Below are 14,201 nucleotides of genomic sequence, written 5' to 3' on the forward strand. Positions count from 1 at the left end.
CTGGGTGAAATGTGGCCCTAGACTGGGAGCTGGAGCAGAGAGGACTATCCCCTCTTGAGGTTGCATCCACCTGGAGGAGCACTCCATGACTGGAGGTGGGGGGATGGCTGCAGGTCGTGGCTCAAATGTCACAGACTCTCACTGTTCTTATGAGATGGAGTCGGTTTTCTTGAATAATGGTCTCCATTTGATGTTCCATTTGATGGCTTCTGTCTCTGCCATTCCCGAAGGGCTTTCTGTCGAGGTTATACTTACTTGGGTTTTGGCTGTGAGCTGCCCATCTTCCTTGGAAAGTTGATTATGGCAATTTCCTGAGGGCTGCAGTGGTGGTGCCACGTGGGCACCTTCAGGGAGGCCCATGCTGCAGCCACAGAAATGAGCACCTGGCTGTTCTGTGGACAGAGGCAAGTGCGCCAGGGGCTCAGACAGAGGGGCTGCGGCCCCGAGTGGGACGGAGCCTGTCTCCAGGGTGGAATCAGGCTTTGTGGGCTTTCTGATGAGCCAGCCTGCAGGTGTGCTGGGGGAACAGGTGAACATGGGGGTGAAGGGCATTTCAAGTGCAAGAAACCATAGAGAGTGGTCGGGAGGCTGGAAAGCAGCTGTTCTGGGGGAGAGACAGGACCTCTGGCCTCCATCTACAGTCACAACACCATGGTCATGGGAGCCTCTGTAGGCACATGACTAACTCTAGTCAGCACAAGCCCCTTGTGGGGCAGGGCCTGTTTCCCCCATTTCACAGATGGGTAAACTGAGGTCCAGCTGGTGAACAGTGAAGCTTGGGTGTGAGCCTAGGGGTGCCCAGTTCTGGGGCTTGGGCTTTTCTCCCGTTTCCTTCCCTGGGATTTCTTCTGCATCCCAGTGCCATCTGCCAAGACACGCACGACAGAGCAGTGTACATATACACACACATAGACATTGATACACACATACATATACACATATAACATACACATACACACAGCAGGGAAGTATGCACACATAGATATACATACACTCATAGGTATACCAGGTATACACACCAGGATACACATGGCAGGGCAGATACACCTCCCTCCCCACCACAGACACATACACACACATAGACATACATACTTACGCAACACACACATGCACACTTACACATAGATATGCATACCCACATACACTTACACCAGGACACACACCAGGATGCTCACAGTAGGGCTTTCTCTTGATTATATGATGGGAGCCAAAGCCAAGAGTCACGGAAGGGGTTTACAAGCTGGCGGACCTGACCCCAGGAAATCGGGTGTCCAGGGAGGGTGGATGGGTGGGTCCTGAGGACAGACAGGTGGGTGTTCCTGGTGATGGAGGGGATGGGATGTGTTGGGGGCAGAGGTCAGTAGGGGTGACTGGAAATCCTGGGGAAGAGACCCTGCTAGACGTCGAGAGTGTCCGAGGGACTGGCCCCTGTTGCTGGAACACGGGTCCCTGCAGCACCTCAGCCCTGGGTTTCTTGGAGTCTGAGGGGCTGCTTTGACGGGGCAGGTGGTCCTCAACACCATGGGGCCTCCACTGCTACCCCTGAGGCTTTGGGCTGTCACCAGACTCTCAGAAACTTCTCAGGACACACTGCAGGCGCCCTCGACCCTCGAGTAGGAGTGGAGCCCCTTTGCCGTCCCTGATCGACCCTTCCCTCTCCCCTACCCTACGTGGCAGCCTGTCTGCCCTTGGCCCTCTCACCCCCAGGACATGCGTCCTCTGCCCGCTGCCCTCCCCTTGACTTCTTCCTTCCATGTCCCATTGGGAGGACATGGCCCTCTGGGTCCTGTCTCAGTGGGACACTCCCATGTTGTTCCCCCTTTCTGTGTTGGCTTCAACTTCCTGGGTCATGTGGAGGCCAGGGTGAGGGAGGAAGACCCCAGCTGCCTGTGGGAGAACGTCAGCAGGAGGGCTTTCAAGAGTCACGCTTGCAAACCAAACCCTCCCAGCAGTGGAGTGCTCATGGCTGTCCTCTCTCCAGGGGGATGTACCCCAGTGGTGGGCTGCAACGAGACGCGCATGCTGGAGATGCTGCCCCGATGCGGGAAGGCCTTCGCTGACAGGATGCACGAGGTGGACGCCTGGAAGTGGTGCAACCTGTCAGAGTTCGTTGTGTGAGTGCCACTGCTCAGCCACCAGGCCTGCCTACACCCTGCCCACGGCCTGTCCACGCTGTGTCCATGCCCTATCCACACCCTGCCCACGGTGTCTGTGCTCCCCATGCACTGAGGCCCTTTTCCAGCCTCACATCCCCCTTCTCCCTCAGTGAACATTCTAGCACTCCCATACTGAACGACCCAGGCTGTGTCTCCCTGCTCCTCTGAGTGTGGTTGTATCTCTGGGAAGCCCCCGGCACCCACTCCCCTTCCTGAATGGGGTTGGTGTCCTGCCCTGGGGTAGCTGTCTTTCTTCACGGTCCCATTCTGGGTGGAAATCGTCATTTTGGGGTCTTTCTCACAGCACCAGCAAGGACTAGGTCTATAGTCAGGGCCAGTGGACCCCGGAGAAAGTGAATCCCACTAGTTTCTACTGGGTGCTGGCAATGCCTCACTGCAGAGGGCTCCATATTCTAGAAGCTTCCAAGGTTTTTATCTCCTGTGATCACACTTTGCATCAAGCCTCAATATGTCCTTTTACCTCCTTGGAAGTCACTGATGGGCTGTGCCATCCTCCCCCCGCTTCCTGTCTCACCCTGGCACTCTGTTGGTGGGTCTCATCCACCATGCTTCCCTGGAGCCCCCACCGTCCCCAGGAGCCCTGGGCCTGCTCAGCCTCTTCATCCCTTTCCCCTCTCTGTCCCTGATGGCTGTCCTAGAGGCTTCTATGCCCATTTCCCCAGCAGACAATGGCTCCTTGGGGGCAGTGTTCATGTCCACAGTCCCTGCCTTGACCTGGCATGTAGTCGGTGTGGGGGAACCATTTGCTGAACCAAATGGAACGAAGTCCCTGTGTTTACCAGGAATGGGTGCTGGGGGCTCAGGCTTGACCAGGCTCCTTCTCTCCTCAGTGAGTGGTGAGGAAGCTTCTGGAGAAGGTGGCCCGACACCGGCCCAGAGTGGGCACACAGGCGTGGGGGACAGGGAGGATGGGTTGGGAGCTCCCTGTGCTCTGTCACTCGCTACAGTCTTGCTGAGGAGATCAAACAGACATCCAGCACCAGGGCCTGAGGACAGGAGTGGGGCAGCCAGGGGGCGCGTCTGGGAGTCAGAGAGCAGGTGGGCACTGACCTCACACACCTGCTGAAAGGGGAGCCGGGAGCAGCTGATTTATATCCCAAAGGCCTCCAAAGGCCTGGGCCTGCCACATGGGCCCCGGAGGCCCGTCTGAGAAGCATCTGGGGTCTGGGGCTTCAAGCGCCAGACCAGCATCGAGATTTGCTGCTGAGACTGAGTGTCAGGGCCTCCCCACACATGTGTATGTGGGCCCCGTACCCAGAGTGGGGGCCTGGAGAAAGCAGAGGGTGCCTGCTTGCTCCTTCCACTGGCTCCAGGAGGGTGGTCTCCAGGGCGGGGGCCTGAGCTGTCCTTCCTGAGGGATGAGGCACAGCCATGGGCTCCCCGAGGAGGGCCCTGCAGACCCCCCGGAAAGCTCTGGGACAGGCCCTTCCCCCAGGCCCCAAGCACCTACCCATTGTGATCCCCTCCCTGTCATGAGCATCCAAGAAGGGACATCTGATGAAGAGCTCTGACACGAAGGCCAAGATAGAATTAGGCAACCCGAGACCGTGCAGCAAGAGGAAAGCCCCAAACGTCATCGTCATACTTTAGAGAGGCAAGTGCCATACCCGCGAAGCCAGAGAAGGAAGCTCCAGAACCCAGAGAGAGCCCTCAGAAGTGAGGAAATGAGACAGAGAACGGAAGAGTTGGAAGATGAACGCTGAGGAAACCTCCCAGGAAGCAGAAAGACAGAGCTGGGAGCAGAAGGGCAGAGCCAGCCAACGGGTCTGACACCCGGGTGGCAGGAGTTCTAGAGGGAACAGGGAGATGGAGGGAGAAATTCAGGGACATTTCTTGGGCAGGGGTGGCAATTTGCAGACGGAGAGGGCTCGCCTGGCGCCTGGCGCGAGCCGGGAAGTAGCCAAGCTGTGGAAGCAAAGAGAAACGTGTCCACGTGTCCAGAGAGACCGAAATGGGCTCTGCATGGGAGATGAGGAGCTGCAGCCTCAGGCGTCCCCACGGCAGCCCTGGACACCAGGGCATGGGGACTTCAGAATTCTAGAACGCTTTTCCCTACCATCTCCACCTTTTGTTTCCTGGGTACCCTTTCTTAGGGAGCAGTGGTGGCTGTGCTCTAAGAACGAGGGAGGAAACCACCGAAAAGGACAATGTGAGATGCAGAGGACGGATCCAAAGTGGGAGTTGGGGGGAGGTCCCTATGGCCGTGAGCACCAGGGCGGAAGGCAGCCTGTCCCCAGGGTGATCGGTGATGGAAGATCTGGGCGCCTGATGCTTATCTGAGGTTGTAGCTCTTGGCCCTGCCCTGCAGCCAGCTGGGGTTAAGGGGTGGCTGCTAGCGGGGTTTCCAAATGCAGCGCTGCATCGCCTGGGAGCACAGGTGCAGGTGGAGCAACTAGAAGGAAGGCAGGGGGCCCATGACCACCCCAGCTGAGTTGGGAAACCTTCTGCCCTGCAGGAGAAGAAGTCTGATGGGGGAGGTCTGTCTGGCTTCCAGGCTCTTTGCCTCCCTCTCCCATGTGGACTGTGGCTGCATCTTCTTTAAGCGTGTGTGCAGCACCCCAGGAGCTGGAGGCAGGGTGCTCTTGGAGCCAGACCAAAGGGGTGACGTGGGGAGCCCTGGGTGACTGGGGATGCTTGGGAAAAACAGACCCTGCTGTCACCCTGGTTCTGTGATGCCATGTAGACAGCAGCTTCCTTGTGAGGACACCTTGGTTTTGTCTCCAGCCTGAGCTGGGGCTGGGGAGTTAACAGGTGGGGGCTGTGTGTGGAAATCTGTGTTTCTGCCTCGTTTACCGCCCAGCCCTGGGGACAGCAGGATGCCAGATGTGGGAGTTGGCCTGCAGCTCCTGTCGGGTGCCAAGTGCCTGACATTTTGATTACTTTTGTCCTAAAAGCATTTGCTATTACAATAGGGAGCTGGTTCCAGCGTTCTTGAGGAGCACCAGCTGTGGGCGTTTTGCACGTGGCCCCTGCGAGTCGATCCATAGAAATGGGTGCTGTGCTCAGCTCTGCCCGGCACCTAGCAGTCGGGGGCTCCGAGTCCCTGAGCCCCTACCATGTGCCAGGCACTTGCCAGGGGCGAATACGTGCCACCTCACTTGGTCCTCTTAGCCACCTTATTGGATAAGTATTACAAACCCCATTTATAGGCAGTGAAACTGAGGCTCAGGGAGGCTAAGTAACATGGCTAAAGTCAGGAAGATGGTCAGTGGCTGAGCTGGGGTTGGAAGAAGCCTGCCAGGTTGACTCTACAACTGAGCCCTAAGCTATCCTGTGCTTCCCTCTGTGTGTGGGGGTCACCTGGGCCACACACAGTCCTCCCCGGCCCCCACAAAGCTTGCTGTTGACAGCAGGGCTTCCCTCACCCCACCTGCTTGGCCTCAGCCTCACGAGCCCTGGTGTGGGTCACAGTGGCGTTCCTGGGCGCACTGAGAGGCCTCAGGAGACGCGGAGTAGGAGCACAGGGCTTTCACCAAACTCCCAGGATGGGGGCTCCCTGTGGTGAAGGCTTTGGCGGGTGTCGGGTTAGACAGCTCCTGGGTGGCAGGTCACAGTCCAGGGTCCCATATGAGGGGTGGGTCTGAGGGGGTGGTGGGTTTGCTTGTGGACCTGGCTGGTGAGGTGCCCAGGGTGTGACATGGCCCAGGGGCCACATCACAGCTCTGGACATGGGTTCCAGGCTGTTCCTTTGCTTCTGGCTCTCTTCTGCCTCATGTGGGCTCTTCCTTGCCACCTTACCTGGTGGAGGAGGGGGGCGTAGGTGTGTGCCCGACCTGCATCCTGGTGTCTGGACTGGGAAACTGCTTGGCACTGCCAGGAGAGGTGGGTCCCGCGAGGGCCACCCCAAGTGGACCGAGTGGATCAGATGCCCTGTTTCCCAGCCCCAGTCGGGGCAGAGACGGTGTTCTGTGCAGAAAGTGGTTCCTTCCTGTTGAGGGCTCAGGCCACGCCACTCTCCCCAGGACAGCACTGGAGGGAGGAGGTGGGCCGCAGAGCCTCCGTCTGGCCCCCTGTCCCGGGGGAGCCGAGGCAGGAGCTCCTCGCCTTCCTCCCCTGTCCTGTGTGCAGCACTCCGCCAGGTGTGGGAACGCGCGGGCAGTGGACCGAGCTGATGCAGCTTGGCAGGTGTCGTCCAGCCTTCTCCTCAGTCATCTTGGACAGTGACTGCCAGCCTCGGCCACCACCTCTGGAGGCTGCTCGTTGCATCCTGGGCCTGCCTGCCTTTGGGTTGAACTCTGGCTCCTGGCAGCCATCCCTCGGTCAGTTTTGAGGACCATCCAGAGCCCACCTGCTGGACAGATGTAGTACCTCATGGGTGGTTTGCTGAATGCCCTTCCCAGGTTTGACTGACATGGACAGGGAGACCCTGAGGTGCAGGGGGTGGGGGCTTGCAAGAGTCTTGTCAGATGGGGGCGGGGGCTGGGCTCACAGTGGGACCCCCTCCACCACTTGGTCAATGAGGGCAGGCTGACTTGACTGGGAGGTAGCTGGCCCTCGGCCTCTGAGAGACCGCCTCTCCTGGGGCCCAGAGAGTGGCCCTAGTTGATGAGGGTCTTGCAGGTTCAGGTGGCTGTGACCCCAGACACCCCTTGGCCTTGGAGAAGCCAGGCCCGACGCGTCCTCTGGGCATAAGCGCTGGGAGTCTGGGGGCTGGGTCCAGACCCAGGCCCCTGGGAGCTCACAGCCTCACAGGGAGGGTGTCATGGGTGTGGGTGACCCAGATGTGGGCGTGAGGTATAGACGAGGAGCTCAATGTCTTAGAGTTTCCTTGTTGGGCTCGGTTTCCTCTTCCTTAACATGGGAGGACCAGGGGTTGGGCTCGATGATACCAGGATCTGTGCAGGGGTTATTGTCTGCTGGAGTCGGGGCACAGGGAGAGCTGAGGATTTATCACGAGGGGCCCTGGAAAGTGGGGTAGAACATGGTTGTGTGCATTGGAGAGGCGGCTCAGGTGCAGGTGAGAGTGGGGCTGAGACCCAGAGGTTGGGGTACACGGGATGGGGTCCCCACACCCAGAGAGCCTCTGGGCAAGGAGGCTGGGGGATGGATCCTGGCCCAGCAGACCTCACAGGGGTCACGGCGGGAGGGTGCACTCTTCCCATGTGGCCTGGGGCCACTGAGAGCAGGTGGCCAAGCAGGACTGGGCTCCTTTCCCCTCCCTCTGGGGAGCAGGGGTGCGGGGAGATGGGCAGTCATGGGCTCTGCCCTTGCAGGTACTACGACAGCTTCACCAACTGCACGGAGGAGGAGAGCACAAAGGTGGGCTGCTACTGGCCCAACCCCCTGGCCCAGGGCCTCATCATTGGCATCCACAGGCAGTTCTTCTCCAACTGCACGGTGGACAGGCCCCACTGGGAGGACCCCTCGGACGAGGTTCTCATCCCACTCGTCATCGTGCCCGTCCTGCTGACCGTCGCCATGGCGGGCCTGGTGGTATGGCGCAGCAAACGCACTGACCAGCTGCTGTGAGGGCCCGGCGAGTCAGAGAGAGATGACAGTTCCCAGGGGCTGGGAGAGCCTGTGGACACTGCTTTGGCCACCCCCACTATGTCATCGGTCCTGGGCAGACCTCACCCACTGCTGCTGCTCACCCAACCTCTTCGCTCTTCCTTGGGCCAGTGGAAGAAAATGTGCCGAGGCTGGAAATTATGTGCTTGGCACAAGTCGCTGCTGCTGGGCCCTCAGGGGTTTCTGGGCCATTCTTTAGCACAGAGTCCTGCCTGGCCCCAGCCCAGGCCTGGCCCTGAGCCCACCTTTTTCCCTGACTCCACCCCTGACCCCGTCTCCCAGCCTGACCCCACCCCTCACCCTGGCCCCACTCTGGCCTGGTCAGCCCACTGCCACCTGAGCTGGGGGTGGAGGAAGAGAGAGGTGAAGGCTTTGTCGGTCCCTGCTACGCCATCCCTGAGACCCCCTCGTGGCCTGAGTCCTCCAGGCGTGTCCTGTTGAGAGGCCTGGGAGACTGAGGGTCGGGCCATGCGCAGCCTGCAGACCTGCTGTCTGTGTCTGTGACCAGGGGCTGGAGTAGGGGTGGACCAGAGCTCCTCTGGGGGCGCGGGGCGCCCAGCGCGAGGCTGGCTGTGCATGGGCGCAGGCCTCCTTCCCAGCTGGCGCCCCTGTGAACAAGGTGCCCTTCCTGGTGGAGTCCCTTGTGCTCACGTGCTGGCTGGGCTCTGTGCGCCGCCTGTGCTTTCTCTGAGTAAAGAGTCATCCAGCTTCTGCGGTTTCCTGTCTTATTTCTGGATGTTCAGAGAGACCCCATTCTCTTGGGACTGGCAAGTCCCCATGCCCATTTTACAGATAGGGAGCGACTGAGGTGCCAGAATCCCAGAATGTCAGAGCTCACAGGGCCTCAGACCTTCACACCAGGAGAATGTGGGCAGGTGGGGTGGGGGCCCTGTCCATCCAGTTCACAGAGGTTCCCCACGTCCCACTTGGACCTGCACTTTGAGAATGGAGAGGAGGTTTGATCTGTCCTGCCTGCGTCTCGGGGTGGGCTTGCCAGGACCCCTGCCCGGTGGGTTCTCTGGGGAGGAGGCCGATGTGGTCCTAGACGCCTGGGAGCTGCAGGGGGAGGTGCTTCATCCACAGGCCTCTTGCTGGCCCCTGTTCTGTGTCCAGATTTCTGCAGCAGTGGCTTTTGGATGTGGGCTGTTGGTTCCAGCATGCCCTTGCTGGGATGGGAGGTGGGGCCAGGGCTGTGAGTGGAGGCGGCAAGAACCTGGCCTGGCAGTCCCTGTGCCCTTCAGAGGCCCCGCTCCCCTTCCTGCCCAGGCAGGCAGGTCCTGGTGGGGCCGGGGAGTCTGGGCGGCTGCTGGAGCCTGCTGGTGCGGGGCACAGTGTAGGGACAGAATCTGAGCCTCCTGCATGTTCCCGAGGTGGCTCAGGAGAGGAGTGGAGGGCTGTGACCCGAATGTGAACCAGTGGTGACTCTGGCACATCTCCCACCACCCGAGCCTCCACCGGTCATCTCTGAGAAGGACGTCTTCCAGAGGAGATGACCTGTGCAGTCCTGGGCGTCAGAGTGCTCATGGTGTGGGACTGTCTCAAACCCTTAAAGTGTTGGCCCTCTTCTCAGCCCTGGAGGCCGGGCTGCTGCGGTGGGGGGCGCCCTTGGAGCACAGCCTGCAATGTCGTGCACCTTCCCTCTTCCCCAGAGGGTGCAGATGGCTATCTGTGTCCCCCCACTGTTGGCTGAGGACCACTGGGTCAGGCACAGGCAGGAATACTGTTTTCTCCTTGTCGCAATGATAGAGACAGAGGCAGTGACCGCAGCGTGGGGGCCCCTTCTGACCCTCGAGAGGACTGGACCCATGAGGAATGAGGCTCAGAGGAGGCTCTGGGCCGTGTGGTCAGTGGACGCCTGGATTTGGGCCCAGACGTCTCGGCCACAAGAACCCAGGCCTGTCTCGGGCTGGGCGGGTATGTGTCCTTGGGCAGGCCGGCCACCCCAGAGGCTCTTCTGTGAAATTCGGATGATAACATCCTCCCTGCTCGCAGGGTGGTGGGGCTCAGACCCTGCAGTGTACATGAGGCTGTGATTTCCTCCACTTACCTGTGTGACGGTTCATTTGGCCCCACTCCCCTCACCTGGCTGTTCCCAGCTCTGCATCTCACGCTGCCTGGCCACTGCCTCGCCTGCAGATTCAGCTGCAGCTCGCTGCCTCTCCCACCAGCGCTCTGCTGCCCCATCTGTTCTGTCTGGAACCCGCACTTTAGACGCCCTTGGCCTGAGCTTCGACCTCTCCTCCACAACCTTGCTCCCTTAAGCCGCTCGCTTCTGTGGTCATATCTAGACCCCATCCTTACTGAGGGTGATGACTCCTGTAACCTCAGGGTCAGGTGTCCCGTCTCCTCACCACCCCCCTTAGCTCGCCAGTGCCCTTTCTCTACGACACTGACTTCAGCCACCTCCCGGCCCCACTGGGACCCAGTCCAGCTCTGTCCAGCCCTGTCATGCTGCCTCTCTCCTGCCCAGCCTTCATCCCCTCCCTCCCAGCCTGCATCCCGCACAGATGTCTGTGTGGTCACGCCTGTGTGTGCTCCATTGGCCGCCTGGCTCTCTCCCCTTTCTTTGCTCATTAGCAAAACCATGGCAGGGCTGACCCAACTCTTTGCCTCCTTGGGCCCGTGCCAGTGGCGCTGAACGTGGCCAGAGAACACACAGTGATGCTGTGTCAGTGTCTACTGCTGTGTAACAGATACCGTGGACTTGGTGGCTTGAAGCAGCACAGCCCTGCAGACCTGGAGTCAGGAGTCTGAGTTTGCTGGTTCTCAGCTCAGGGTCTCTCTAGGCTGGAGTCAGGGTGTCATCTGGAGCTCGAGGTCCTCGTCCAAGCTCATGGGGTGTGGCAAAGGCCATTGGTAGGGCTGAGGGCCCCATTTCCTGGCTGGATCTCAGCTCCTAGAGGCCCTACACACATTCTCAGCTACATGCTGCCCCCCCACCTTCAAAGCTAGCAAGGGAGACTCCCTCACGTTGACCCCTCTAATGTCTAGATTCTGATTTAAGGGGTCATGTGATGGGTCAGCCCACCAGGATCATCTCCCTACCTGAAGGCCTCCATATCTGGGACCTTAATCTCATCTGCAAAATGCTGACACCCTGGTTAGCATTTGACTGAATAATTGGAGAAGGTATGTGTCCACCAGGGCAGGGACCCTGGGTGATCTGGGAGCCTCTCACCCCGAGGGACCCTGCCTCTCCCACTGCCTGGATTTTCCTGTGGACGGCTCACACCTCCTCCGCTTCATCTTGTCCGTCTCTGTCTCGGAATGGCAGAGGGCCAATCTCCTTCTCCTTCAGCTCACTAAATGTCACACCTGCACTCGACACACAGGAGCTCTCGCTTGGTACAAGTTGAAGGTGGGTGGTGACGAGGAGCCAGCAAAGGACACTTCCTGTGAGTGACTGAGGGTGCAGGGAGCGAGGGGGTCTCCGGGGCCTGCTGCACGCTCAGCAGTCTGGATGTCCTCTGTAGCATTTATTTCTACTGGAACATTTATCAGCGCGTGGGGCCGGGGGTGAAGTGTCGGGCCTCTGACTGAGTCAATGCTGCTCCTGCTGCGCGTGTTTGGAGAGTCTGGAGTCCCCTGCAGGGAGGCCTGGGGGTGCCGGGGCAGCGCCTGCTGTGTGCAGGTCTAGGGGATGGGGTGGGACCCCAGGCACCTGTCCCCCTCGCCCCACCAGGGAGGGAGATAGACGCTCATGCAGCGTTCACATGGCCAAGAGGGCCGGGAATCTGGGAAGTAAGATGAGTGGCCACTCACCTTTCATATTTGAATCTTTCCTCACATTTTTACCTATTCATGTGCTTTTTCCAGGGTACCAGGCCCACACAGGCAATGTGTATGTGTATGTGAGTGTGTGTGTGTCCGTGTGCATGTGTGTAAGTGTGTATGCACGTGCATCCGTGTATGTGTGTATGTGTGTATAAAGTATGTGTGTCACGTGTGCATCTATATGTATATTCTTGTGTGTATATGTGTATTTATATGTATTGTGTGTGCGGGCTTGTATTTACATGTGTGTGTTCTCAGTGTATGTGTGTATGTATGTGTGTGGTGTATGTGTGTGTGTTTATATGGGTGGTGTATGTGCATGTCTGTATGTGTGAGTGTATGCGTGTCTGTGAGTCCTAGCAGAGATGTCTCCCAGAGTGGGCTGTGGGTCCTGCCTCTGAGGTCACTGTGGTGGCAGCTGCTGACCTCGTCCACTGGGAGGCTGGGCTAACGGGGGAGCAGCTGATAAAGGAACGTGTGACCTTCATTCCCGAGATTGCCCTGTGTGAGGTCTGTGAGCCAGTTCTCATCATCAGAGGAGGCGGCTGGCCTAGGTTTGGAGAAGTCACATTGCTGGGACGGGAGACATCCCAGATAGGCTGGTCTGAGTGTTCCCAAGCCCCTGGCAACTACTGGTGGCATCTGGGGCAGTCCAGGAGGATGATGAGCAGGTGAGGGCCACATGGCGGCTTTGTGAAAGGGACTCTGCGAGCACTGAGCCTGCGTCTGAAGAGCGGTGGTTTGGAATCGTGAAGGAAATTGCCTGCACCGTCTGGCCTGTTTCCGGGGGCTTGAGTACAGCGAGCCCTGGGAGAGGCTGAGCCTGCAGTCTGACGCTGTCCCAAGGAAACGGTGAGTGATGCTCACGCACGGTGTTGACCACGTCCTCGCTCACCTGGGGAGGAAATTATTGATGAAACAAATTCCGACTCTTTCAACTGATGGGACTGTATGCAGTTTTCTGACCCCAGGGGCTTAGCAGGGCTTTAAAAGCCCCCGGAATTTCTTATGGTATACGTGAAATAAAAGGGAAAGCACAAAGCAGTGCACAGGGTCCACTTCTGGAATGACTGTGTGAGAAGCTTCGCAGACCAAATACCAAAACTGGTGGAAATCATAAACAGCAACCACTACCCAGCCGTGGAAAGTCTCTGGAAACTGTGCCACAGCCACAGAGCAAGAGAACATTTATGAAAGTAAATCCACTACATCTCCGCAAGAATGGAGTCTGCAGCACTCGAGTCATGACCGCTGCGTCCTCTGCCCGCAGGTCAGAATCACAGAAGCTCCATTCTTGGTGAGAGTGGCCAAGAAGACAGGGCTGCTTCTCCCCACCTCACAGACAAGGGGGCTTCCTCTCCCACTGCTCATAAAGGAGCATGTCATCTCCAGAAATGGGCTGCTGTCCCTGCTCCCATGAGTGGCAGTGAGCAATGAAATGTAGGCGGGCATCCCATGATGGAGGTGAGCATGAGAGGAAGGCGGCACTCTGTGATGGAGGTGAGCACGAGAGGAGGCCAGCAGTCCGTGTTGGAGGTGAACATGAGAGGAGGCTGGTAGCACCACGAGAGAACAAGCTAAAGCATAGGCAGCGGTGTTTCCTCACCAGGGAGAAGTGGGGACAGGGACAACTGCCATGAGCCCCACAGGAGTCAGAGCAAACCCTATAGACTGGCCTCAAAACCACCCTGCAAAGGGGCCCAAATTTAAATGGATCAGACTGGGGAGCAATGTATGTCCCAGGTCATTGTCAAATGACCTGGGACAGTCAACCAGTCACCGGTGCAGCCTGACAGCCGGGTGTGATTCCAACAGAGGCAACAGATAAACACAGAGATCAGGCACACAGACATTAAAGGCAGCCCTGCTCTCCCAGGGTGAGCATGTGGGAACCCACGGCTGTGCTCTGAACAGTGACATCAGAGCTCACACTGAAAGAGCCCAGCCACCTACCAACAAACCAGCGTGGAGGCAGCGGTGTCCAGCCCCGCGCCTGTCTCTCGTCCTCAGGTACTCACTGTCAGCTGTGTAGACTGTCTCAGTCTTACTCATCCATGAAGATTTAACAGAAGTGGTCACGGTCAGCTGTTATTGAACATGGGGGACAGTCTGGGATGGGGTTTGGGCTGGGGAGTCCCTGGTGTGTCCCTCAGTGGATGGTGACACTGTGGAAATGGCTGTGGGAATGGACGATGGTAGAAAGGGAACGTGCTGAGTGGGGAGCAAAGATTGCTTAGGGCAAAGCCCCCGAGGACTGTGACACTGGGGAGGAGGGCTCAGGGCGGGAGAGGGAGTGCGAGAGAGAACCAGAGAGTTTTTGGAAGGTGTCAAAATGCCACTGAGAGATCCCATTCATAGAGACCAAGAAGAATCCCATGGATGTGGTCCAATGGGAGTCACCGGACCGCTGTTAGAACAATCTTCTGTCCTGTGAAGCAGTGGGACCAAGAGTAAGTCGCCCGTGGTGGGAAGCTCATTGGCTTCAGTTGGGTCCTTGCGGAAGGAGAGGTGCTCCCAGCCCTCTTGACATCCACCCAGGACAGCAGGCACTGACTACACAGGGATGCTCACAGGGGGAACCCTGATCCTGCTAGGACCTCAGAGAAGATTCCAGAAAGGGCACAACTGACTGATGATGGAGTAGGCCAGAGGTCGGGGGATTGGATGAGCCTGAGGGTATGGGAGGGGGCACCGAGGAGCAAGGCAGGAAGGCAGGCCTGAGGCCACCAGCTCATGCCACTT

General features: G+C 58.5%; 1 protein-coding gene across 2 annotated transcripts in view; it reads left to right on the forward strand.

The window, feature by feature from the left end:
• The window catches only part of RAMP3 (receptor activity modifying protein 3), a 30,436-nt gene extending 22,040 nt beyond the window's left edge, over positions 1-8,396 (forward strand). Inside the window, exons 2-4 of one of the 2 annotated variants that reach the window (XM_070264385.1) lie at positions 1,982-2,114; positions 6,246-6,436; positions 7,391-8,396. In XM_070264385.1, the coding sequence (XP_070120486.1) occupies positions 1,982-2,114; positions 6,246-6,436; positions 7,391-7,587 (521 nt within the window). In that variant the 3' untranslated portion in view covers positions 7,588-8,396. The remainder of the gene's footprint in view (positions 1-1,981; positions 2,115-6,245; positions 6,437-7,390) is intronic. The other variant, XM_001496097.6, reaches the window with a different exon arrangement.
• The last annotated feature ends 5,805 nt before the right edge of the window (positions 8,397-14,201 follow it).

This window comes from Equus caballus, chromosome 4 (genome assembly GCF_041296265.1).
Source record: "Equus caballus isolate H_3958 breed thoroughbred chromosome 4, TB-T2T, whole genome shotgun sequence".
Classification (NCBI taxonomy): Eukaryota; Metazoa; Chordata; class Mammalia; order Perissodactyla; family Equidae; genus Equus; species Equus caballus.